Source organism: Leptinotarsa decemlineata, unplaced genomic scaffold (assembly GCF_025532065.1).
Source record: "Leptinotarsa decemlineata unplaced genomic scaffold, Ldec_3_MD MMD2_tig00026369_RagTag_RagTag, whole genome shotgun sequence".
Taxonomy (NCBI): domain Eukaryota; kingdom Metazoa; phylum Arthropoda; class Insecta; order Coleoptera; family Chrysomelidae; genus Leptinotarsa; species Leptinotarsa decemlineata.
Genome location: NW_027412709.1, coordinates 5,073,092 through 5,101,036, shown reverse-complemented (window position 1 = coordinate 5,101,036; position 27,945 = coordinate 5,073,092). Strand labels below are relative to the sequence as shown.

At 34.2% G+C, this 27,945-nt stretch overlaps 1 protein-coding gene across 1 annotated transcript in view; it reads left to right on the top strand.

The window, feature by feature from the left end:
* LOC111513472 (lysosomal acid lipase/cholesteryl ester hydrolase) overlaps positions 1–25,432 on the top strand; it is a 43,686-nt gene extending 18,254 nt beyond the window's left edge. The window contains exons 4-7 of the mRNA XM_074185206.1: positions 10,434–10,677; positions 18,092–18,238; positions 24,540–24,767; positions 24,893–25,432. Coding sequence (XP_074041307.1) covers positions 10,434–10,677; positions 18,092–18,238; positions 24,540–24,767; positions 24,893–25,069 — 796 coding nt within the window. The 3' untranslated portion in view covers positions 25,070–25,432. The remainder of the gene's footprint in view (positions 1–10,433; positions 10,678–18,091; positions 18,239–24,539; positions 24,768–24,892) is intronic.
* Positions 25,433–27,945: the final 2,513 nt, after the last annotated feature.

Below are 27,945 nucleotides of genomic sequence, written 5' to 3'. Positions count from 1 at the left end.
CTATGCAGGTCAATATCTCTGTCCTGGGTCTGCGACTGAAAAAACCTGCACCACAACCGGAAGGTGTTTTTGATCCTTCTGTAAATTAACAACTATCTGCTCTTAGTATTTCCATTTCCTGGAGAGTCAAGTCATCTCTACTCGAAAATAGTACTCCATAAGGCAGTTCGTAGTTGACAGTTGGAGGCATAAAGTCAGAGGTCATTTCCAGAATGCTGTGACTTCCAGTGTTAACCAAAAATCTGTTGCACTCTGCATTAAATTGATTTGTGCATTTGGCAATGTGCACAAGTCTAAATGCAGTCCATCTAGCCTCTCTCTTCAGAAAATAAATCCACTTGATTACTGTACGCACCCTTAGAATGAAAGTGACCTAACTCAAAATTCCTGTAATACTCGATTTTACCATAAATTAACCTTATAAAGCAAACTCTATAACCCTGTAAAGAAAAAGTCACCTATCTCTAAGTATAACAGGGACAACGCATGTTTCGGTCTCTTTTACTGTTCCCGCTATTCATTTATGTTGGTTGTGTGAAAGAGGCAGAACTAGTATTAAGTCAGAAGTGTTTTCTAGTGGACGTGTAAAACATCGGCGGATCTCGAATTGTGTCTGTTTATTGCAAATACTGTGAAGGTAGGTAACAACAATTTTTTTGTAATAAAGTGACCATTTATGAAATAGGTCTGTATAGAACAAAATATATAATAGTGTTCAGTGACCATTAACAGATTAGGTCTATTTAGTAAAAAATAATAATTAAAGACAAACGGCTCTTATACGAATAGGTCTATTTTTGACTAAAATCATACTTATTATTTTTGTTATTCTGAATATTGAGCCTGTTTAGTAGTAAAAATAAGAAGGATTAGTTGGCTATTTTTTGGAATACGTCACCTTAATATAAAAGTTTTGTACGTTATATACCGATTTAAGTACTGAGTATTTTAACAAACCCACAGGGTGGGCATAAGAATGATGATCACGATCTTTAGTAATGAAGGATCGACTATAATAGAGAGAGAGTTTAAATCCAAACGATGAATTACAGTTTAATAAATTTGTTTTGTTTCAGACTTTACTTCACAAGTTTACTAGTTGAAATGATAACATCAAGACGAGTTCAAGAGATGTTTAGTTTGATGGGACTAACACCTCCAAAATTGCAGACTGATGAAAAAGAAAAACAAGACAGGGAGCCTTTGGTTGAGTGTCTCAATAGCGATGTTGCTCAATGGGTAGAAAATCAGTATCGTGTAACAATCACCAATCCACCTATTCCGAATGACTGGAGTTGCGATAAAGAAAACCAACCTAATTCTGATGCTGTATATCATAATGAATGCTCATTACTACATACAACACTTCCGTCTCAAATTGAGGACTTACATACACACGTCCACCTAGATCGTGATGTAGGTGAAGTAATTAATGACAGCTACGAGGGTAACGTGGAAAAAACTCTGTCACAGAAAGCCATCATCGATCCTGAAATAAATAACATGTCATCGTCATCATCGAAGATTTCATCTGGATCTCGCCTCAGAAGAAAATCGACTCCAATTGATACATACAAGATGTCACCATTACACGCCGGCGAAAGCGATGTGGACCTAAGCGATAGCGATCCGACATTAATTGTGCCAGAGAAGAAAGGTTCCAAGAGTCGTGAGAGTTTAACTAATTTTGACTCCCGCTCATCTCACAGTCAGACGTCTCCTTCTAACAATTCACCTGCCCGTAGTTTGTTGTCAAAGAAAAAATCCTCCCGTCGTAGTTCATCTTCTATAAGTTCATCCAGTAGTAGTTCTTCATCTAGCAGCAGTTCTTCATCTAGCAGCAGTTCGTCATCAAGTAGCAGTAGTGCACAATGCGACAAAAACACCAATCAAGATAACAATTATTTTTCCAACAGCAGAAAAAGGAGACGGGATACCACGAAATGGAAACAGACGTCCGCTAAAATTGCAAGGAATAGTGGGCAAGCATACACTTTTATCTCTAAATCAAAACGTCAAATCAAAGCACGCTCCGTAAAACCACCGTGTTCTCAAAGGTGTAGGTTGAAATGTCGAGACAATATCAGCGAAGAGCAGAGAACAAGTCTTTTCAAAAAATTCTGGGATTTGAATGAAATTGATCTACAGCGCTCCTTTATCAATTCAAGTATGGCCGAAATGTCTCCAAAATATCGTTACTCTAATGCTGAAAATCCAAGAAAATTTAACCACGCATTCTATTTCACTCTAAATAATGAGAAACGGCGAGTGTGCAAAACATTTTTTTTGAAAACTTTAGACATTTCTGATCGCATGATTCGCACCGTTAAAAGCAAGAGAGGCACTGAAGGTTTCGTGCAGAAAGACTTGAGAGGTAAGCATTACAGACATATTAAAGTTGACGCAAATATTCAAGATATGAGAGACCACATTAATTCTATTCCCCGGATAGAGTCTCATTATTTAAGAGCACAGACAACACGAAAGTACATCGATGGTTCAAGAACGATCACAGAAATATACAGAGATTATGTTGATAATCAAAAGCAAAATGATAAGACCTACGGAAAGTTCAACAAGTTCTACGAGATATTTACTACTGAGTTCAATATTGGCTTTTTCAAGCCAAAAAAAGATCAATGCAACTTATGTAATCAGTACTTACTATGTCCAGAAGCTAACAGACTAAATATTCAAGGAAAATATGACACCCATTTGAAAGAGAAAATTTTATCCCGAGAGGAAAAGCGAACAGATCGCGAAAACGTCAGTGATACGACTGTTTGCGCAATTTTTGATCTTCAGGCTGTGATACAATGTCCAACGGGCGATATTTCTGCCTTTTACTATAAATCGAGGCTCAACAGTTTCAATTTTACCATACTAGAGTTGGATAAACCGAAGGAAGTAAAATCTGATTCTAAGTATTGCTGTTATAAAAGCGTAAATTGCTATTTTTGGGACGAAACTCAAAGTAAGAGAGGCTCAAACGAATTAGGATCTTGCTTATTCAACTACCTTCAATCCATTGATGCACGATCCGGAGGAAAAAAAGTAGATGTCATTTTATATTCTGACAACTGTGGTGGCCAGAATAAAAATAAATTTATAGCGAGTTTCTTTTCATTTGCGGTTGTGCATTTTGAAAACATTCATTCCATAATTCATAAATTATGGCCATGCAGAAAATGAAGGGGACAGCGTGCATATCTTAATAGAGAAAGAAGTGAAAAAGAGCCTTAAGTCTGGTCCCATATACATTCCTCAACAATACGTCACCTTGATGAGAAGTGCTAAGAAGAATGGATCCCCAATTCTTGTTCACGAACTTGATTTTCATTATTTTTTTGATTTAAAAGATCTACAAGTTCAATGGGGCTACAACTTCTCAGAAAATGAAGAAAGAGAAACGTGTAACTGGAATAATATTAAATTGCTGAAGTTTACGAAAGAAGATCCATTTCTGATCTATTACAAGACTTCTTACAAAGATGATTTTAAAATACTTAACGACACTAGAACAATTGGAACTTAGAAAACTGTATTCGGAAAGGATTGAGCTAAGTACTAACAAAAAAAAGGATCTCCGTGAGTTACTTAAAAAAAACTTGATACCAAATGTTTACGCTGCTTTTTATCAATCTTTATTTAACAATGAGTAAAAAAACCCTATTAAAACAAAGTTTTCACTACAAATCTTACTCGTCGTTATTAATGACTAATTGAAAAGATATTTTTTATTCTGCTATATAAGGATGTGATTTTTATTTTCTGTTTGAAATAGTAACTCTTTCATGTGATTCTCAGTTATTAAGAGTTTTGACTTTGAATGTTATTTTTCATTAATAAGTTTAAAGATATATTTTGTTTTGTTATCAAAGTATGTGAATTTTAATTTATAATTTGCAAAAGTAACTCTTTTATGAGATTTTCAGTTAGGTACTGTTTGCTAAACTGATTAAACATAAGATTTTTTAGTTTATAAGCGTAATGTAAATTACGGGTAATCTAAGACTATGTTTCTGAAATAATGTGTTATTTGCTAGTCAAAAGTGGCAATTAATTACTACAACCTCATTAATGATAAGACTTAAATGAAAAGCTATTAAGACTGTTGTAAAGACTTGAAATAAATAGATACATTTGATTTTAAAAAATTTGCATTTCAATTTACTACGTTGTATTCACAGAACTTTCAGTACAACAATGACTTATTATTTATTATGTCAACAGAACGCTCTCCAATATGCGTCATAAACAGACCTAACTCATAAAAAATCACAAAAAGTCCAAAAATAATTTTGCAATAGGGACTCAATTTGTAACTACTTTATATTTAATGTCAAAATATATATTAAAAATATTATAAATACAAAATTACTTGGCCACGGTGTACTCAAAAGGCTAATCCATAAATCTGCAAAAAATCGATCTAATGCGTCGGAACACAAAAGAGTTATATTGAGATGTATTCAATACTATACTTTTTTGAAAACTTTCTTGCTCATTTACCACAAACTGCATTTTTTGAATTCAGTCACTTTCATTCTAAGGGTGCGTGTAGACATTCGGGTGGTGAATTGAAAAACTTTTGTCTGCAAAATAGGTTTTTCTAAGATAATTTGGCAATGCCGCAACGGAAATTCAGAAACAAAACTTCCTCAGGGAGCTGAAAAAATATGGAATCGAATGACGTATTCATGTACAGGGTATTCCTTTTCAAAAACTATAACTTAGGTTGGCCACGCTCGGCTGAAATACCCAGGATGCGAGAAAATAATTTTGAAAGATAGTATTTTTCGATATGACTGAAAAAAATTGAGCAATTCGAAATGACAGCAATGGACTGAGGCAGTCTCGTTGACACACCCTGCATATAACCTCAATACGAACACGAAAGGGTATATCTTTCGAATTCTTTTCAAAATCCCCTTTTATTCTGATGTTTCATTTGAATGAAAAAGGAACATTTTTAGGAGCGATTAATTTTCACTTCACTTCATATAAAAATATGAAACTCATGAGAAGTAGAGGAAAAAAATCAAGTACAAAATGAACGTCAATTCCTTTCAGACATAAAGTGAAAAAACTCGTTCGAAACAGTTATAATTACATGAACACCAAAAAATAAAGTATTTTTGAAACAATTACTTTGATATAAATAATGAATTTTACGAAAACAATTTTTCCACTCAGTTTGTGATTTAAACTCTGTTATGGAATTGAAATAGATATGATTCATAATAGGGGAGCCCAAGCGGGGTTTTGGGATTTACTAAAGCGCGGCAGATTAGTATACCTTGTACCCGGTTAAGTACCTCCACCAAATATGAGCCCCATATATTACGCCGCCTTTGAGGGATAAAGGATCAGATTAGTAAAAAAAAATTGATCATTAGAAATTCTCGAGCGCGTCAGATCAAGGTGGGGTGAGTTAATTACCTTCTTAAAAGTGTATATTCCAGTAATCTTACAATTTGAGAGTGACGTAAAGAAAGGGGAGGGCAGCAAAGTTGTAAAAAAATAACGTAATTTCGACATTCTCGAGCGTAGTTAATTTTTTTTTTTGAAAAAAATTATTCAAGGATAACGAAAAATATATGATCTGACGATTTCCGCAAGCCGAAATAAAAAAAATTCGTCGATAAAGTTCAATGCGTGCAGCTGTGTGATACCTATATTTCCCCCCCCCCCCGAGTTTCCTCTATTCTCTATTCACTTTTTCTCTATCTATTACTCTCTCACTCCGTCCCCACTCTGAATTCTGTTGTCATAACGCCATCACAGCTGATCACAGAGACTCGTTCGTGATGAAGATGAAGATGAAGATTAATTAATCAATTAATTGATGGCTGTAGCCATTACTACCTGGTAGGAAATCATAATGAAGAAGAGGGAAATTGAACTTTCTGTTTTTTGCCACTTTTATTTGTAACTAACGTTACTGCAGTTTCGTCCTATACAATATAAAAGTTTGAAAATGTCCTTATAGGACGAAACTGCAGTAACGTTAGTTACAAATAAAAATGGTAAAAAACATAGAAAGTTTAATTTCTCTTTTCTTCATTAATCAATCAATTGATTATAAAAAATTTAATATTTTTGATCATTTTTTTGAAATTATTTTCTTATAAATACCAGTATTCTGCTTAAAAAACATACACTTATTTATTTGCATGCTATTTCCTGAGCTTTTCAATTAATTATGTTCAATGAATTGAAGAAAAATTAAAAAAAATTGTTCATATCAGATTAGGTGAATCCCTTTAGGTAATCGTCAGATTATAAGACAGCACGTCTTAAGCATAAAGTTGAACCATATATATCTTAATCTGACTCACTTGAGTATTTCAAAATGACGAATTTTTTGTACATTATAATAATGGCCGCGAGTTTGCGTCAGATTGAAATCGTCAGTAAATTGAATGAGAGCTTTTTTTTGTTGCACTTAACACCCTCTTAGAAAATCTGACGCGCTCGATTAATTTTTTTTTCTTTTCACATTCAACCCTTACGTACAACCACCCACATCATGCAAACGATCAGATTAACATACCAACATTATTAAAAGTACGTAGAACATTGAGGATATCAATAACTGACGCGCTCGAGTATGTCCATGCAACAGAATTTTTTTACATATTTGAAAATCTATAGTCGCTTTCCCCACCGATGAAAAGGTATATATTATATAACATTTTTTTCTTATCATCCAAGCTTCGCAACCTAATATGTCTCAATGACGCTCGAGTAAATCCCCATTTTGCATCGTGGGCTGCCCTGCTATCATAAACATACTACACATCGTATTATATAGAGTAGTATTGTGATATAAAATTCCATTGTTATCTTCGATGGTAGGGTAGACTGGGTACGGTTGAAACAGTTTCACTTATAACGTCCATAGTTCTGCTTTTTATAACCCGAGCGATGAAGAAGATATGTTAAATAAAAGAGCATGTTTCTGTCTACTAATAGGCAATATGTTTTTAGTCCCAGGTGTGTTATTTTTAAAAGTAGATCAAATTAAAAAATAAATTGGATTTTTTGCAACCGTCCCCATACCAGGGGCGGTTGAAACAGTGAATGGGGTCAGTTGAAACACATGCGAATAATACAAAATATAATATTACAACACGTTTTATTAATTGTTTATTTTAAATCTAAGTATAATTAAGTAACTCTTTGACATTAGTAATCAGTCTTCAATATTTATATACTTGAAACGATATTTTTAATCAGCCTTTAATGTTTTAAAGCACACTATTTAAAATATAGGTATATTATCAACCATCAAAAAACTAAGTCACTACAAATTACTTAATATTGATATAAAATTTACGTAAATTAAACCAAAATCAACTGTTTGTTTTTTAAACATAGCAAACTAAACAATAATATTCAAAAAAAAGTTTGAAAGAAAACAATTTTTGGCTTTCATTAGTCCAATTAGGATAAGCCAAATTTAAAGATCAATCAGAGTCGCAATTCTGACAAATATAGCTAAGACCACTTTCTGTGCATTCTTCGTGAGCCCACAGTTTACAACTGATGCATTGGATCCACTGTTCTCCGGGTCTGCTCTTTGAATATGAAGACATACAGACAAGACAGAAGTACTCCTCATCTTCTGATGATACCTCCTCTTGTATATTTTTCTGTTTACCTTTTATGGTGTTTCTTTTATTTTTTCCTCCATCAAGTTGCTTCTTTTTTCCTCTATTCAATTGCTTCTTTCTTCCTCCATCCAATTGCTTCTTCACTTGTTTAGCTCTTGTTCGTTTCAATCTTATTTCATGCTCTTTTCTTATCTCTTCTTTCTCTGGAGTATCAGTGTAAATAGTAGATCTCCTGATTTTGCGCCCTTTATTATTATTTTTCCTTGGAGCAGCTTTCGGAAATGGTCGTATTGTTTCCGGTGAAAATACAGCGGGAACAATAGAAGGAATTGTTTGAGCACTTGTACTGGGTTTCGGAGAAGTTTCCTGAATATTAATGCTGCTGTGGTGTCTGGGTGGTGTAGTTACAGTTTCCTGATTTTCAATTATAGGGACTAATGAACTATTGATAGCTCCTGGTTGAGCGACCATATCTGCGGGTTGTTTGTAATTTAATAGAGAAGGTGATAATGGCGAAGTTTCGTCTTCAGGTGGATTTGTAACTGATACAGGAACTATTGCTACCTCTGCTGCATTTTCTTGGTTTGGCACATCCGTTACAAATACAGGCTCTACAGGTAGGGTAGTATTTGGTACAGGAACAACAGCTCGTTCTGTAGTATTTTCGGGATTTGGTCTATCCGTAACAAATGCAGGAGCGAAATCAAGCTCAGTGAACAGATTCCGATTATACGGATAAGTTCCTGTTTTGCGAAAGCCGGCTTGAATATTTGAAGCCGTAAGAGCAACTGGCATAGCAGACGCTACAATCCCTGGTATATCGTAAATGGACATTGTCCTTCCTGGATGGTTTCGCATCCATGCATCGCAGGCTGAATTGACAGCTTTCTTCAAAGGGCCATATGCCGATCGATCAAGTGGCTGGAGTCTGTGCGAGCAGTGGGGTGGAAAAGATAGTAAGATAATGCCATTGTTCTTGCAAAAGTCTAGTGCGTTAATGTGGACGTGTGAAGAGTGATTGTCGAGCAGAAGTAACACCTTATGAGACAGAGATACATTTGTATGTTTTTTAAAGTGTTCCAGAAAATGCATAAATGTATCATCTTGCATCCAGCCGGAGGGGTTAGCAGCTCCAGCAGAGCCAGGGGGCCCATCTCTAATAAAATGTTCTTGATAACGCACTCTCGGGAAGACGAAGAATGGCGGAATAACATTTCCAATGGCATTCGCTGCAAAGGCGACTGTGACCAATGTACCCCTTTCCGCCGAAGTTACTGAACCTACTTGATGAGCACCACGCCTAGCCACTACTCTGTCGGGCTTTTGAACAGTGGTTATGCCTGTTTCATCAGCGTTATATATATCTTGAGGCTCAAATTTATGACGATCCATGACAGTGGTCAGATTGTCATAGAAAGAATCTACATTTGTTTTGTTAAAACTAGTCGCCCTGGAGAGGCTAGTAGCTTGTGCTGCGCGTAGAGACAGTTCGGGGTTTCTTCTCATAAACATCCGAAACCATTCCTCACCTGCCAGCTCGTTATCATCCCAAGTTTTAGGTCTTGATAAATTATATTTAACTGCAAGTTCATACGCCAGTTTTCTTACCTCCTTCTTAGGTAGTCCAAAATATATATCAGCACATCGAATCAAGTACTTTGAAAGCTCTCGCTCTTGCACCTCATTAAAAACTCGGTTGTGTGCTTTATATCCCATGTCTGGATTTTCTTGCTCGCCAGAGACATCTCGCTTTCGAATATATCTTAGAAGCGAACAATGGTTTAATCCGTGCTTCTCTGCCGATTTTCGCAATGATCCTCCGGTTTTCACCTCCTCATATGCGTCTTTGTACTTCGACAAGTCTATTTGCCCTCTCGATGTCTTTCTTACGCGTACTCTAGGCATCTAAAAAAACAAGAAAAAAAATAATTACACTGTTTCAACCGTACCCAAAAAAAATGTTCCAACCGTCCCCAACTCCTACTTTAGGTAAAATTCAGTTATTAGTCATTGTAACAATAATGATACACAAAAACTAGTCACAATGTCATATTCCGCGAGCTTCATTTCAAACAACAACGCACCCTCAATGCTGTCACTTGAATAAAAACGACAATAATTGGAAAAATCGCAAAACGCAATAGGGTCCCCTAGAAACAGCCAAAGCGCGCGGAGAGTGGCGCAACACTAAGATTCGTGTTTAGAACTGTCGTCCGCTTCGTTCTCCCCTTGGACCCCTCGCCGCCCCGCCAACGGTTTGCGAGATATTCGTTTTGTTTCAACCGTCCTTTGTTTCAACCGTACCCAGTCTACCCTATATACTTTTGGAAGTTTTGATATCTATCATCAACTCTTCATCAGCACCTTTTATAACTTTCCAAGTCTAGAGACAATTCAGCCACATTGACAATTCGTAGAAACATCTCAAACCAAAAGGTTTTTGTTATTTCTCAAAAACCAATCTCTCCTAAAAATATTCCCCTTTCGATTTCAAAGAAATTTGTCTGGCTGAGAATGAATCAATTACCCGTATGGAACAAGCTGTCGTCGTGACAAAAGCAAAATGGCCCCTTCGGGGCTATTAGTTCGTAATCTTTCGCAAGATAGGTTTGTTTTCGTTTTCAAAAGTTTACAAAAATGCTAGTGAGGGGTTGAAGCATACAATAAATTTGAAAGTAACAGAGATATTCGGAAATGTGAGAATAGCAACAACTTGCCTGCCAGAAAATGGCAAAGACTATTTTCACGTTTCCACTAATTCAGATGCAGATATTATATGGTCAGTCATGATTTCCACTCATTTTCTTTTTTCAGTTTTTACGAATTGGGTGTCTATGACCTTTCTGCTTTATCCAAATTCGTGAAGAAAACAACTGGACGAAAAGCTCTTTATGTAGGTTACTCTACTGGTAGTACAGCAAGCTATGTGTATGCCTCTCATTCTCCAAGAGAAGCCAAAGAAAATCTACAAGGAATTATATCTTTCTCACCAGCTGCTTATGTGAAAGATATGAAATCTCTCTTCAGATATTTATTGCCATTAGTTCCATTTATTAGGGTAAATAATTTATCGAACAGAATTTTGAAAAAATATCAATTTTTTTTCGTCTTTGAATATTTTGAGTCATGCTGGAGAGAAAATGAAAGTTGTCCCGTTATAAAATGAAGTTGATTCTTTCATTTTTGCATGGAATGAAATAATTTGTGCAGGTATTTTTATTATATAAAATATCAAACCCACTGGGATTAGAATCTAGTCAGATTATTATCCAGAAAATTTGCTCAGTGATAGAGTGTGTCTGCATCCTTTAGAATGCAGACATGGAGAATAAAGACTGTCAGGAATTTTTGTTAGAATTTCGAATTAGAATGGTCAAGATATTCACAAAAATTTTAAATAATTTCAACAACAAACATAATTGATTTTAATTCTCGGAAAACTCGAAAATTTCAAAATTTGAAAATTTTCTTGATGTTTCTTCTATCTGGAGAATCAATAAATATAGATCAATAGTGAATCAGCACGAGTGCAATATAGTACTGTGGAAGATTCTCATATTTTTTGTGTCAAGATGGAGGAGTATAAGGCCAAAAACTTTCTTTTCCCAAAATTATTCTCTTCGAAAAATAAACCTTTCAATTTAAACAAGATTTCTATGGCCAGGATTCAATCAAATAAGCGAATGAATGTTATTTATGAACTGTCTTCGATTTCATGGATGGGTTCAACCCATTCCCTGACAAAAGTTCGTATTTATGAACGAATTGAGTGTTTTTCCTTATGTTATCCGCATTTGTTACTGAAGAGCCGATAAGGCAAGTGTCTTACGGCGAAATATCGGATGTTACGGATGTTCACGTAAGTGAAATTTCAATTCATTCATTAATTATATTGTATAGAAATCCTGTGAGTGATATCTGATTTGATTCCATTACGAATATTTGGAATACAAACGGAATAGAGAAAAGTGTTTCTCGCATAATTCAGCGTACATAATATGAAAGTATTTCTTTGGAACATTTCTTTTTTTTGGTAATTCAATTTTTATATGAGAATAGCTATTCTGAAATAGTTATTTACTATAAAAGGGAAAAAAGTATTTGATTTTAGCTCGAGGTTGTGTTGTCTCCCGACGCAAAGCGGAGCTTGACTCACGGTCGATGGTAGGTTAGACGTTTCTGGAAGACGCAGAGCATAATTTTTCTGAAAATTTCACCTCTCACATTTCCTTACCTGTTCTATCAATCTAAAATATTTTCAGCATTGCGGCGTTGCCACTTCTATCAAAAAGTCCTAGCAATTATTTTTTTTAAATGGAACACCCCGTATATTAACACATTTTTGGAATTGCTTTGGTGTTTTATTGATTTTTTGTTAATAATTTCCTAAACCTATCTCTATCTGTTCTCGAGATAAAATATAAATTGTGCTAAATATGGTCCAAAACATAGCCTTAATTGAAATTAAGTACATCAGTACTCTCAATTCATGAAAATTTGATATTTTGATGATAGTTTGGAAAAACTCGAAATATTCAAATAACACCAAGAAATCGACTCCATATCATACAGGGCGTGCTAAAATTACTATTATTTTCATTGTGCATAAAATTAGTCAAAAGTTCATTTTTCCAAATGAAACCCCCTGTATATAACTCGATAAATTGAAAGACTTTGGAAAATGCTTCAAGATGATATATCATGTTCCTATACCTAAATCGTCAAGTTTTCTCAATAAAGTCGCTTCTTCTAGAAACATTATTTTTTTTAGAATTTGGATTCAGGTAGCAGTGGAATTATCAAGCTTATAGCAGTTGGGTTACTTTCATAAGTAATTTACAAAGAGTTATCGAAGGTGTTTCGAATCATCTCCCAAAATGAATGCAAATATCGATTATTCAAACGAAGTTCTTATGAAATTATTCATTATACACAGACAGTGTGATCAAATCATTGCCAGAACTTGTAAAAAATTCAACCAAATGTATCCTGAATTAACATCAATGAACGAGAGGAAGTTTTTGAGATTACAAAATAATTTCCTTAACTATGGCTCCTTGTTAAAAGCGCCTTCAACATTACCAAAAGCTGTTACTTCAAATGAGGACAATACTGTTAACGTTTTGGCATATTTTTATGCATATCCAGAAGCTTCTATTCGCAGTGCAGAAAAAGATTTAGGTGTATCACATGCTTCAGTACAACGAATTTTGAAAAATCACGGAATGCATCCGTATAAATTTACCAAAGTTCAAGCTCTAAAAGCAGAAGACTTCGAACGTAGAATGCATTTTTGTGAATCCCTTTTGATTCATACACAGGAAAATCGGGAATTTTTGTCAAAAATAATTTGGAGCAACGAATCAAAAGTTACGAGGGATGGTATTTTTGGGCTGATCATAATCCTCATGTTACAAAAGAAATGGATTTTCAAGAAAAATTTGACCTGAATGTTTTCTGTATTCTGGAGAACAATAAAATTAGTTTTTTTATTCATGAAGACACACTGAATGCAGAGAGATATCTCCAAATATTGAGGACGACTGTAACCGATTTCCTTGAAAATTTGCCTTTAGAGGAATATGGGAATTCGTGGTTTCAACTGAACGAAGCGCCAGCTCATTCCACCCAGGATGTTTCCAGGAAACTTGACGAATTCTTCGACGATTGTTGGTTTAGGCGTTTAGGGCCGTGGGATTGGCCACCGAGATCGCCCGATCTCACGCCACTTGACTTTTTTATGAAGTGTTTTAAAAGAGAGGGTATACAGTACTCCAGTGCCTACCAAAGAAGAATTGCGACGGCGAATAGTGCGGAGTATTGAAGATCTGGATCTCCAGGAAATTGAAAAAGCAACCACAAGTCGCGTATAAAAAACATTTTAAAGTATTTAAAATGTAATGGACAACATTTTCAGCATTCATTATGAAAATGTGATATGTTGTTTACAATTTTGTTATTTTGAGTCATCCCATTCTGTTATTGTCTGTACTTTCACATGTTTTAGCCCACAAAATCTTACTTTTTACCTAGAAATGACTGATTTTACGTACAGTTGTTCCCTGGAAACTTTGAGCCATAGTTAAGGAAATTATTTTGTAACCTTACAAACTTCCTCTCATTCATTGGTGTCAATTCAAGATACATTTGGTTGAATTTTTTTACACGTTCTGACAATGATTGGATCACTTTGTTCATGTGTATAATAAATAATTTAAAAAAAACTTCGTTTGATTAATCGATATTTGCATTCATTTTGGAAGATGATTCGAAACACTGCCGATAACTCTTTGTAAATTACTTATAAAAGTAACCGAACTGCTATAAGCTTGATAATTCCACTGCTACCTAAATCCAAATTCTAAAAAAAAATAATGTTTCTAGAAGAAGCGACTTTATTGAGAAAACTTGACGATTCAGGTATAGGGACATGATATATCATCTTGAAGCATTTTTCATCATCTTTCAATTTATCGAGTAATATAAAGGGGGTTTCAATTGAAAAAAATGAACTTTTGACCACTTTTATGCACAATGGAAATATTAGTGATTTTAGCACGCCCTGTATGATATGGAGTCGATTTTTTGATGTTATTTGAATATTTCGAGTTTGTCCAAACTATCATCAACATATCAACTTTTCATGAATTGAGAGTACTGATGTACTTAATTTCAATTAAGGCTATGTTTTGGACCATACTTAGCACAATTTATTCTTTATCTCGAAAACAGATAGGAATAGGTAGGTATAGGACATTATTGACAAAAAAGTATTACAGTACAAGAGCGATTCCAAAAATGTATCAATATACGGGATGTTCCATTGAAAAAAATAAAGTTACTAGGACTTTTTGATGGAAGTGGCAACGCCGCAATGCTGAAAATATTTTAGATCGATAGGACGGGTAAGGAAATGTGAGAGATGAAGTTTTCAGAAAAATCATGCTTTGCGTTTTCCAGAAACGTCTAACCCACCATCGACCGTGAGTCAGCTGTATATATATATATATATATATATATATATATATATATATATATATATATATATATATATATATATATATATATTTTTGTTTGATGCAACCAATTTTCCTTCATTTTGAGTATTTCAATATTGAATTCTACAAAAAGAATTTGAAGCTTTATATCTTCTATTATTTATATGCGAGCGCTTTCGACAGTTGGTAGTACTGTCATCTTCTGGCACTCCTCAAACTCCTCCTCAAAGTATATATATATATATATATATATATATATATATATATATATATATATACTTTGTTTCTATATATATATATATATATATATATATATATATATATATATATATATATATATATATATATATATATATAGAAACAGAAGTTAATATCGGACATAGCACTCATGAAACTGGCAAACCATAGACACGTGTTTCGGGCTTTTGGCCCATCATCAGTATGGTGCAGCCAAGTGTAAGGATGGGCAACACTTGGTTACCAAAAGAAAGAAATACAAATGCACGGAGCCACCAACAGGGGCCAACCGCACATTTGTGGTTTCAGTTGATAGATCTCGTGTTCACAAGAAAACTATCAAAATCACCACGGAGGCAGCTATAGCTACCTGCATGACATCCGGGTCCAGGAAATTATACAAATATGAAAGTTATTGAGTGTCTTGATATAGAAACAGAAGTTAATATCGGACATAGCACTCATGAAAGTGGCAAACCATAGGCACGTGTTTCGGGCTTTTGGCCCATCATCAGTATGGTGCAGCCAAGTGTAAGGATGGGCAACACTTGGTTACCAAAAGAAAGAAATACAAATGCACGGAGCCACCAACAGGAGCCAACCGCACATTTGTGGTTTCAGTTGATAGATCTCGTGTTCAGTTGATAGTTTTCTTGTGAACACGAGATCTATCAACTGAAACCACAAATGTGCGGTTAGCTCCTGTTGGTGGCTCCGTGCATTTGTATTTCTTTCTTTTGGTAACCAAGTGTTGCCCATCCTTACACTTGGCTGCACCATACTGATGATAGGCCAAAAGCCCGAAACACGTGTCTATGGTTTGCCACTTTCATGAGTGCAATGTCCGATATTAACTTCTGTTTCTATATCAAGACACTCAATAACTTTCATATTTATATATATATATATATATATATATATATATATATATATATATATATATATATATATATATATATATATATATAAATTCTACAAAAAGGATTTGAAGCTTTATATCTTCTATTAATTATCTGCGAGCGCTTTCGACAGTTGGTAGTACTGTCATCTTCTAGGCACTCCTCAAACTCAGTTTGAGGAGTAGAAGGGAGAAGTAGAAGGCCAAATATTTTTTTTAGTACTGTGGAGTTTGTCCAAGTTTATTTCGAAAAGTTTTTGCATAATATGAAAATTTTAAGTTGAAAATTCGTCAAATTGATGAAGTTTGCCTATGAATAAAATGATTTATTGAAGGAACAAACGAAATATTCTCTTTTCCTATTCAAAATTTATGATCAATTTCAAAAACGATTTCAATTGAAATGTGACACACTTCAGAAAACTACATATTTTCCATCGTTCTTCATCGAGGATTTCATAAATGAGGCTACTTATCGAAACATCAATAATTATAAAGAAGGATCAATGAGTACATTTCATTTATCCATTCAATAATATTCACTTTTCAGCAAAATTCAAGAATACGACAAATAAGTCACGAGAAACCTTCATTGCGCTCGAGTAGTTTCTCTATTGATCAAGATCTATTCGTTTTTCAGATAGTAGAAGGTGGAAACTCCAAAAAAAACATCAAATACAGATTTGATCTTCAACAACCCAGAATGAATATGTAGAATATATTTGAGTAATGAAGTGTTCCTATCGACGGTTTGAAATATAAATATTCAGACCTGGGGCTGGGTCACTATCCAATTAAACATTTTGTATTCATAACTGTGGAGCTGCAGTGTAGTTTGACGTTGCAAAAACTGATTTTGGAACGTCAAAATACAATTTTGAAGCATAATCATCCCTGAAGAGGTGATTTATATGGACCAACGTCCATGATGAAACTGAACCACCAACAGGGTTTTACCTATCTAGTTCGACTTCTAGTACATACCAGACTCAAAAACAGTGAAAACCTTCTGTTCTGAAAATCCAAAATAGCTGTGGCCTCTCGAGAGAAACTTACCACTCAACTGGCTCCCAAACAAACGATAAGGGCCAAAACCATAACATCTGATTCAACTGAAACAATAACAACATCAACCTCATCTTTCAAATTGCGATGTGAAGTCCAAGTGAGCAACTTATACTCATATACTCGACCATACGAGTCATCAACTGAAACTGAGAAAACGGAAATGTTTCGAAACTACGTAGCAACTGTTTTATGAGAGAAACTTATTGAATAACTAGCTATTGATTGAAACGAGTATTCATTTCTATTTCAATACCTTCCACCATACGGTGATATATTATTGTTTTCAGATTCAATTGCTATCAACATATTTTCTGCATGGGTGCAACATCTCGGAGCAGTTTCATGAGAAGACATATCATTTTCAAGGTCCACACGAAATCATCCATAATTCCTATGTTATAATGGAATTATTCCTTTTTCTGAAAGCAAGATATTCAAATTCAATATTCATGAACTGAACTTTAAGCATTCTTGTATCATTCGATCAGAAATATCAATTTTTCACGACAATTGTTACAAAAAGTGTTTTTATTCAATATTGCTGAATAGGAGAATGTTTCTTAGAGTGAAGTCATAAGAAAAAAAAAACAATTTCCGTTTTACATAAATCATTTGACACCATCAGGATCCCTAACGTTGGAGTTCCAATGAGAAAAGGCTATTATATTATTGAATGAACCTATCCAAACACTGAATCTCAAGCTATCTACAATAATTCTTGCTTTCCTCTTGTTCATTTGAGAGTGCTTTTTTGTTGGGATTCAAACTATTACACTCTGCTGGAAAACTTGAACAAGTTAAACGTGGACTACAACAAAGGACCTTTTCGAAAGTTAGTCTATTCGAGCTTTCAGTGCCAACTATTAGCGTTGGTTGTCGCTACTCTTCCAAGAAACCAGTACCAAAATGAACTTTGGATATCATTAATCGTTGTTCAACCTCGACTATATCATAGCGATTCAATTTTCATTGATGTATTCACGGGGAACACAATCATTATGTATCATTTTCAATCAGTTCGGTTCTTTGGAATTCAAGATCACTCACTTTCTGTGGATATGGAGAGTAAATCCACATTTAGCACTAGGTTGTAAGTAGGTCGTTCACCAGAAAAGCTAACCCCTATTTTTTGTTTTTTCCATGATGAAATACTGTTATGAAATTTTTAAAATCATCAAATGATTCATTTCAACGGATTGTTGGTTTGGAATCATTTGGTTGTAAGACGTTTGTTTATGATTTTTTTCACTCGTGGACTCAATTATTTTCAGCCACTGGTATATCAATTTGGTCATGGTGGACTTTTTCCAGACTTAAAACTACTGAGGGCTTTTTGTACTGGAAATTCCTTCCTGATGATTTTATGTGAAACTACAAAAGTCCCCTTCTTTGGAGATAATTATCCACAGCTGGATCCGGTAAGTGGAAATGAATGTGCAACAATTCCATTCTGTATAAAATTCGTTGATTTTGTATTATTTTATGAATCAAAGGCTGTTCAAAAATATTCATCAGTACCACTTGAAATCACCGAAATGATATTGTAACGTTATGATCTTCAAGAAGTTATGATTCTTCTCTACATACTTCAAGAGATTCAGTTCATTTGCAATCAATCAATTGTTTTACTGAGTTACTGAAGAGAGATTTCAGATGAATATGTTACTGAATATTACGAATTTCATTTCATTCCTGATTTCAAAAAAGTTAGTTGAAGTGTCGAAAAATGTTTTTTTGAAAATACCAAACACCAATTTCTGATTCAATTTCATATATATTCAAAATTGACGGATATAGCCTTCGCTATATTCAATCATATTTTATATTTGAAATATATTGGGTGAAGGTATATATGTAGTATTTATCACTCAGTGCAACTCTCTCATTGAATATTTTTTTACAAGACACTGATCTGCCTGATGAATTTCGAAAGTTGAATATTGATTCATTTCCCAAATTTTCCGTGCTCTTTTCACCTTCATCTGTTTTAAAATCTGTTTTAAAATCTGTTTTTCCGTTAACCAGCTGTCGCACCCCTACGAACGACAACCCTCAGAAGTCGAAACTTGTGCGAGCTAAGGATTAACGAGGTCTTACCTTTTAACGTGTGATTCCTAAATGGGAAAATAAAAATACAGAATGCTTCACTTGAAGAAAAGTTTGTTGATGTTCAAGTGAACTCATCGGGATGAATTGAAATATACCACAAACACATCACAGTATAATCTGGCTCATGATGACGCCGATTTGTTGAAATGGGCGTCAAGAGGAGTGTTGATGCCTTGCGAGTGAGAAAAGGAAGATTTTTATTAGAGAGTTTTCTATTAGGTTTATTTTTTCATAAACTACACCTCACGATTTGATCTCCAAAAACTTTATTTGAAAAGTATATCACATGTTTCGCTAACAAATCGTGAGGTGTAGTTTATGAAATTACTATGGATCTTCATCAAGTAACGGTCGAATCAATCAGAAAAAAAAAATATTTGGTTTATATCTTGATTAACCAAGTTAGCTTCTTCCAGACCTCAAATTCTTCTAATTTTATTTGTTCTTTCATGGATTTCGAATCATATCAGACAAAGGAAGTCCGAACTGGTAAAATCCACCAATGAACATTGTCAACCACTTCAAAATAACTTTGAGCACAACTTTGAAATGACGTATCAACTTCCAGTTGATATGTCAAAAAGAATACTTCGACCGCGCTACTGAAGAAGACTGCCGTAACTGCAGTTGGAAAGTTTGGAGATTGTAACTAAAAAAGATAACTGCAAAACCCGGAAATCAACAAAAACGATGTAAATGATGAAATATCTGAGGAATCACTTGTCGCCATGTTGTCAACGGAAACAAATTCAAGTAACACATTATTGTTAGATTTTCACTACAAAACACAAAGCGTTTTTTGCTTTACAATAACCTCCTCAATCATTTGCATACTGACTGCATTCTTCTGGCTAAATGCGCCGTACGGAAGCAAAAGCCAAGAAAATCTGGAGAGAGAGAGACAGAGAGAGAGAGACTGCATTCTGCCTTATTCGTGTTTTATAAAATAAAAATGTATTTCTTGTGACCTTCTACCTATGTAATAAATGATACCTATACCTGAGTTTAGGCAAGAACCAATTTCTGAAATTTCTAACATCGAAAAGAACTAATCACCAATTTTCACATTCAACAGATTCAATAAATTACCAGAACCCTCAAATCTATTGATTTATAAACACTCCGAATATTTGAGTTTTGACCCTGCCTCTTCCAAATGTAATAATTCATAGTCGTTATTGAACTCGTGCTCCTCTGTCGAAAGATGGTTTGCAAATGTGAATTGGTCTCCACGTTTCATTCATTGGAAAAAGTTCTTCCCCGTTGTCCGTAATAAAGTTTTTGGCGAGAACCACAAGTCAACTAATATGGTCCTGATCTATCTGACACTGAAGTTTTGTATTCACTGGTATCAATAAATTATTTTTATTTATTATTTTTCCGGTAAGCCACGTCCTAATACGTCTCTTTCAGAAATTGAGCGATATTATTGTCAAAGATATGACAGAGTCTAAAGTGGGATAGATCAAGCATAAATGGCTTGTTTTTGCATTTTTTGTGAAGAATGGGATATTTACCTTGTAACCGTTGTCAACAGCAATTTGTTTAATGGAATTCAGTTCTATTTGAAAATCACTTCCTGGCAGTGAAGTATTCTATAAACTGTGAATCACATTATTCAAAGCTGCTATTTTATGTTGATAGAGATGTGTAAAAAAATTATGTATGACAATGACCGTCGGTATGAGATGATTTGTGGAAAATTGCAATTCATTTGATGGGTGCCTGAAATCAACAAATTCGATAAATTTGCCCAATTGACTAACTTCACAAATAAAACAAACTGAGATATCATACACATGTCCTTACCAGCATAAGACACTGTTATTCAACTGATTATCATGAATTTAATTTTCACGGTTGTCCATAAAAATAGCTTAAAAAGGACTCAACGGGTTTCCCATTATAAGTCCTTCGTTGCATATTGAATCTCTTTAAAAATCTGTTTGAAATCTGTTTTTCCGTTAATCAGCTGTCGCCTCCATACGAACGACAACTCTCAGAAATTGAGAAACTTGTGCGAGCTAAGGACTAACGAGGTCTTACCTTTTAACGTGTGATTACTAACAATTGAAAATAGTTTTGAGACATACAAATAGTTAGTATGAGTTTGGAATTTCCTTTTGAATATAATATGAAGAAAATAACTTTTGTCTGATTTCTAGTAAGTTTTTAATTTTTTACGACATGGACGTTTGAATTTTAAATTTCACTCAGAGCCAGCTCGGAACCTGAACATTCCATGTTCGAAGAATTATTATTTTGTTTATCATTTAGGTATCTTTTCATTAATCGAGTTACATCTTGTGTGAACTCAGTGTCGAAAAAGTTATGATGATTAGAATAAATTTCCAAACTTTGGGTCTATTTTCATATATTGGAACGTATGAATTGAATTAATCATTATGAATCATTTTCCTGCCTCAAAAGTTTTCATGAATAACTATATATTAATGATAATATAAATCGTCTTCATTCATCAGCATAATAAAAATAAAATACAAAATTCCAGGAAAATATTCAAGTGTTCAATAGGTGAAGTATCTGCCTAGGCTGCTTTTTAACCCAACCTTGCAGAAAAAATTAATAAATCAGAGAAAACTATGCAAGTGATATTTGGAAATAAGCGTATATAGAATCAAAAATATTCGAAAATATTCAATCTACTCATTTTAGAACAATTTATACTATTGTAATAATTATAAAGTATAAAAGTTTGAAAATCAAAATAGATTGGTGCCTACATTTCTCAAAGATATTTTTCACCTTATTTGTAACCATACCGTAAATAATTATCATATACAGCACCGTCTTGAAAGCGAATCTACAGTGACTGAAGTGAGATTTTCATTTTTTTTTTGATATTAGCTAAAGAGAAGTTTCAAAACTCTTTGGGAAGAGTGTTATAAAATGTGGGTACTCAATATGAAAAAGAATATCGTTACAGTGTACTTAAGTGTTTGGGAATAACTAGCATTTTATATTTTCTGGTGTTTTCCATACTGAGGTTTTCAAACATGATAAGTTTATTAAGGAGATACGTTGGTTTGCCAGAAATTGAAACGTTAAATGGAGTTTTCGAAGGTTATCTGATTTGTTTCCTTAAATTTTATACTGGTATGATCAGATTTCCGTATTCCATGAGAAAAACGTAATTTTGAATTATTTGTAATCTATAAATGGAACTGTCAACTGTTTCTCGAACGTTTTCGGTCCAGAGTTTCACATTCCAAATGATGAAATCTACATAGTAATTCAGATGGGATATTCCTCTCAATTTATTGAAATTCATTTCTTCTTCACATGATTGATTCTGTCTGTAAACTGTTCAGTGAATATATCACAATGAAGTATTACTTGAGATAGTTATGGATTTTCATCAAGTATCGGTCAATTCCATCACATAACGAAAACAAATATAAATAATATTAGGTAGCTTTCTTTCGCGAAGTTTCAGAATGTTTCAACAAGTTTTCACCTCCACATCTCATTCTCAATGAAACCATGACGTCATCGGTTATCACTGACTCAGGGTCATTCACTCTCATCGACCCTGGATCATAGGTCTTCCCAGATATTTGGCACTAGTTCACTCTACTTGCTAGCTATTTGCCGTATTTGACTGGATCTATCAAGTTTAAATTTTCTGAAAATTTTCATAAAATTATCTGCATATTTTACAAAACACCATATCCTACAAGTCATGGGAATTCATCACACCATTGTCTCTGGAAGCGAAAGTGTCGTGTTTTAGTCTATGTGGAATTGAAATTGGTGTCTGGATGCCAAAATGTGTGTGAAAGTTGATTTTTCAAATAATCTAATACGTATAAATCGTATTAGTTGCACCACTCATAACTCTAGATCCAATAACTGATAAAATATTTGAATAAAAAAGAAGAATAAAAAAAAATTAAAAATGTCAACATTCGGTTTTTAGGTTATGACAATTGTCAAGATGTGAACACATTTGTGATTGTATGAACAAAACTATTGCAGCAATATCTATCACAATATCATTTACAATGCCGTGTGCGAAATTATCTATCGAATCTTTCACAAAGTAGCCGTAATACACATAGACAGTGGAATATTTCCAGTCAATCCGATCCTTTTATAATGACAACAGAATGAGTGAAAATAGTGAAGAGTAACATCTACTTCGTTATTAAATAATATGTATTATGTGAGTCACTTTCTCTACTTTAATTTGTATCAATCTACTGTATCATGCTTAGCATGAAAATGATCTGGCAACACTGAGAGTGTTAGTAGGGTCCGACTTTCTTCTTCACAAAAACATTAAAAAATTTGTATAACCTAGCTTATAATTTAACATTTGTATTAAGTATTAATTATAAAGCAGTACCAAGTTTAACTGGTCAGTTAGTCTTTTGAAATATTTAGACGAATATACAAATCTAGTTTATTTGAGTCACCCAGTCAAATTAGAACAGTGAATCGATCTATTTCATTTTTGATTCAAATAAGAGGCACGCTCATAAAATAAAGTTACTTTTTCATCATTGTTGACGTGGCATTACAGAGTATATGCGAAAAACGATCGGGCGTATGGAAAAATGCCAAAATAATGTCGCAGATTTTATGGTTCTACAATTTTATTGGAGCTACAGAAACCAAGATAATTGCGAAAAACTGATTTTTGTGACTCTATAATTCAAATAACTGCCCGCGCAGACACGAGATGAAGCTAATATAAAACGTGTAAAAAAGCGTACTACTCTATAAGTGAGTACCTAGGAGACACAGATCTTAACTGATTTTATATTTCATGTAAGCATGCATATTTTATATTTCATCAAACCACTTTGCTTTTTATTGCTCGAGTCTCTCATTTATATTATCGAAATTCGCGTGGACAAACTGTCCTGACATGTAAGAAAAAGTCATAAAGACCAATAACAAATAATCAACCATCATTAGTATTATATTGAGTCCTTTTACATGCAATAACTATATTAAGTATTCCAATCACAATTTGTGAAACTATTTTATATTACTTTATCTTGTAAATCTTTTTTTTTCAATATCTGATACTGTACTATACTGACTTGTCCTATATTATGCTAGACATAATCAGAAGAACTAATGAACTATTATAATTATAATCATCTTGAAATTCATGACAGAAGATCATTTGCCACACTTTCGTGTGGTATAACGAAAGAAGTTTCATTATGATAGCCCATCAGGGCCCCTTCAGGTTGAGGAAAATATACCGTGGTCTGTCAACCTTTGTAAATTATAGGAAATTCATACCCATCCAGGCTCTCATGATTTGATATTTTGTGAAATATATAACCAGCTTCGTCAAAAAGCCAGATATATTTGGTCTATCTCTTAGCCATAATGAAGCCCAACGGTTTCAGTGGAAGGACTTAGACCTAACTGTCTACCTGCATATTTTGAAAATCTATATTTTGTGCTGAGAGCATATTTGAAACCGTCGAATTATCGAAGTCGAAGCCTAACACATAACATTCAAATATTTTTGATTCCAAAAATATGATTCCAATGTACCATTGAATTCAACTCCTTGACCGATATCGAATGTGAATTCAATAAAATGAAACCTATTTTTGTTTTCAGACGTATCTACCCTTTGTTGGTGGGGTCAATCATGACACTTTTGCCGTTGAGTTGGCAAATAATCTAGCAGATATCCAGAAATATGATAAATTCATGGCGAATGATTATGGTAGAGACGAGAATTTGAAAAAATACGGAGAATCCACTCCACCGATATTTAAGTTGTCCAATATCCAGGTCCCTGTTGTCTTGTTCTGGGGAGAAAATGATTGGGTTGCAACGAAACCGGTAAGAAAGACTATCAATTGAATTTATCAACAGTGTGGTCACCCTAATAAAAAGAGAAAGTTAGTTAATAATCTTGACGTCAGATAATTTTTAAACATTTCACAGTATACAAAATCTTTTTTCAGAATGTTGACCGGCTTTACAGTGAATTGAGTGAGAATGTTCGTTGTGGTAAAATCAAGGTAAAAGACAATAAATGGAACTACAACAATTTTCTAGAGGGAAAAAATATAATTCCATTATTGTACACACCACTCCTGGAAACAATTCAAACATTGATGGCTGGAAAATGTTTAACTTGATTTGTTACAAGTTATTATAGTTATTATGAAAATATAGATTTTCTTTGGGTTTATTCTGAAAAAAGATTGGTAGGGTAACAGAATCACTTATCGTCGAGTAATTTAATTGAGAACTCATTATTTCCTGAGAAATTGAAACGATAATAATTGTATAAGTGTTTTGGAAGGTGTGTTTATGGAAATTCATTTTTACAGAGCCCTGAAGAAGAATTTATTTAAATTGGAAACGGCGGCAAGAAAAAAAATATTTTTTTAGGAAAAAAATGGATCTTGTTACCCAACCAACCTTTTTAAGAAAAATTATTGAATCACTGAATTAGTTAACTGATAGGTTAATTATTGAATAAAATAATTAATTTCGTCGGCGGGGTATTTTGATAGGTTCAAAAAGGCCTGTATGGTAGGTCTTCTTCCTTCCTTATCCTTCCATCTATTTCCCAATTTCAACACTTTATATTAGGTAATAGGTAGAATTTATGTGATAGATATTCATTGGACTTGTAAATAATAAGGATAGCAGTATTTTGAAAAATATTTATCAAGAAACAACCATTGATATAATCATTTTCGAAACACAAACATTCAAACCCTCATATATTAATGAAAATTTAACATCATTCGACGTATATTCCAAATTTAGGAAAGTTCAATGAAATTTGAACCGTTATCTTCATACCATATTTCGTATTCTGCATAACAGAATAGATAATGCGTGTTTAATTTCCCAATCGTATTATCAATGGAAAGACAACCATAATTTTGACCAATACTGTATTAGAAAATAGAATGCCACAAATTTCAATCGCGAATAGGGTGATCCGTGTGATCTATGCTACATATTCAATTTTCATATCAGAGTAAAAATAGACTGATTTTCATGAACTGATGAATTAAATTTCATTCTACTTACTCACCCTTTGATATGGTATTGTTTTCATCAATTATTCAAGTGACAAAATTATCTATTGGTGCCAAACGATGATATTATTATACACTTAATGTTCTCATAAAACACCAATGCAAAAACTACTCTTTTCACTTCAACCATCGTGTATCTCCAAAACTAGACCGACGTTTTCATCCAGCCGAATTCTACTTTCAACCCCAGCAAAAATGTGATAATCCCCTTCACTAGAAAGAGAAAATTGGACAATTCAACGCCACTTTTCCTAATTGGTAAGGTCATTCCATTTGAAACGGAAAAACTTACCTTGAACGCTCACACTCACTTGGAAACAGTTTTAGACAAATCCAAAATGTCACTATGGGCATGTCGAAAGATTTGTGATAAAATTTGGGGTTGAGGTCCCAAAGATATATGTGATGACCGTCAGACCAATAATCACCCACGGGGCAGTTGCCTAGTGGTCAAAAGCTTTACAGAAAACGACCCACGCGAAGCTCACTGACTTACAGAGACATACTTGTCTGGCTATCTGTGGTGCCATCATTACCACACCGTCCGCGGCCATGAAGATCATTCCAGATCTACCTTCACCCCATATTTTTCTGGAGAGAGAGGCTACATGGACTCCATATAGATTGGTGCATATCGCCAATTGCACAAATCAATGTAATGCAGAGTACACTAGACTGTTGGTTGATACTGGAAGTCACAGTATTCTGGGAATAACCTCTGACATTATGCCCCCAACTGTCGACTACGCATTGCCTTATATAGTTTTTTTCCCGAGTAGAGAGGAATATATTCTCCGGAAAAAAAAATATTAATAGCAGATAATTATTGCTTCACAGATGGATCAAAAACACCTTCAGGCTCTGGTGCAGGAGTTTTCAGTTGCAGACCCAGGACAAAGATATCAACCTGCCTAAGGACCTATGCAACTGTATTTCAAGCGGAAAACTATGCTATTGAATTGTGTGCGAAGAGAGTAGTATAATCCAACCTCATAAACAAGTCAATAAAGTTGTTGGCTCCTACCAAGCAACGTCTAAATTGGTAGCAAATTGTCAAAACTGAATCTCCTCAAAAGGAAAACTAAAAAAATTGTCTCTTATCTGGATTCTTGGCCACACTGGATTGAAGGCAATGAAACTGCTGACTCCCTTGCAAACGAAAGTGCTACAAGCAGCTTCATCGGACCAGAACCTGTCATTGGCATCACTTCACGTTTTTCATAACAAACATTAAATATCTGGATGACAAGAATATTTTAGGACTTCTGGCAAAATCTTCCAGGATTGGATCAATACAAGGCGTTCATTCCTCTTTGAAGCTTGGAACCAAATATTTGTTATCACAGAGTTTGGAACAGCAGATCATATACTTTGTGCCGGCCGTGCTGCGAAACGAATCACGCCCAAAGAGTTTGGCAGAGCCACACTGTTACCATCTGACCTGAAAGACCACTCACCATATGAACTAATTGGCTTTGTTAAGAAGCTGGGTTAATTTGGTCGAGTTTGAATAGGTGTGAGCCACAATAAACCGTTGGGGGTCGCAGTGGAGGATCGAACAGACCCACTCACTTTTGACCTAACCTAACCTATAATTATCACGTCCCTAACCAAAACCTCAAAATTTTATAGATACAATTTTATTTTTCAACGAAAACTTTGTTTTCAGCAGTACCAAGAGAGCACCAGCATGATGAAATCACGAGTCTGTAGGAGGAGTGATTTTATCAATAGCTGGTTGCGTTGGTTAGTATTGCTCAAAAATGAAATAATTTGAAATATTTGACATTTATCTGAAAACGTTTTTAGGCCGAGTAGCATTGCTGAATATTATTTCCGAAATATTATTACTTTAATAACGAGAAATTAATTTTGACAAGAACATTTGTTAGAGAGTACACTTATTGAAAAAACACTGTTCGAATATACATACATATTACGTAAATGACTACACTCAT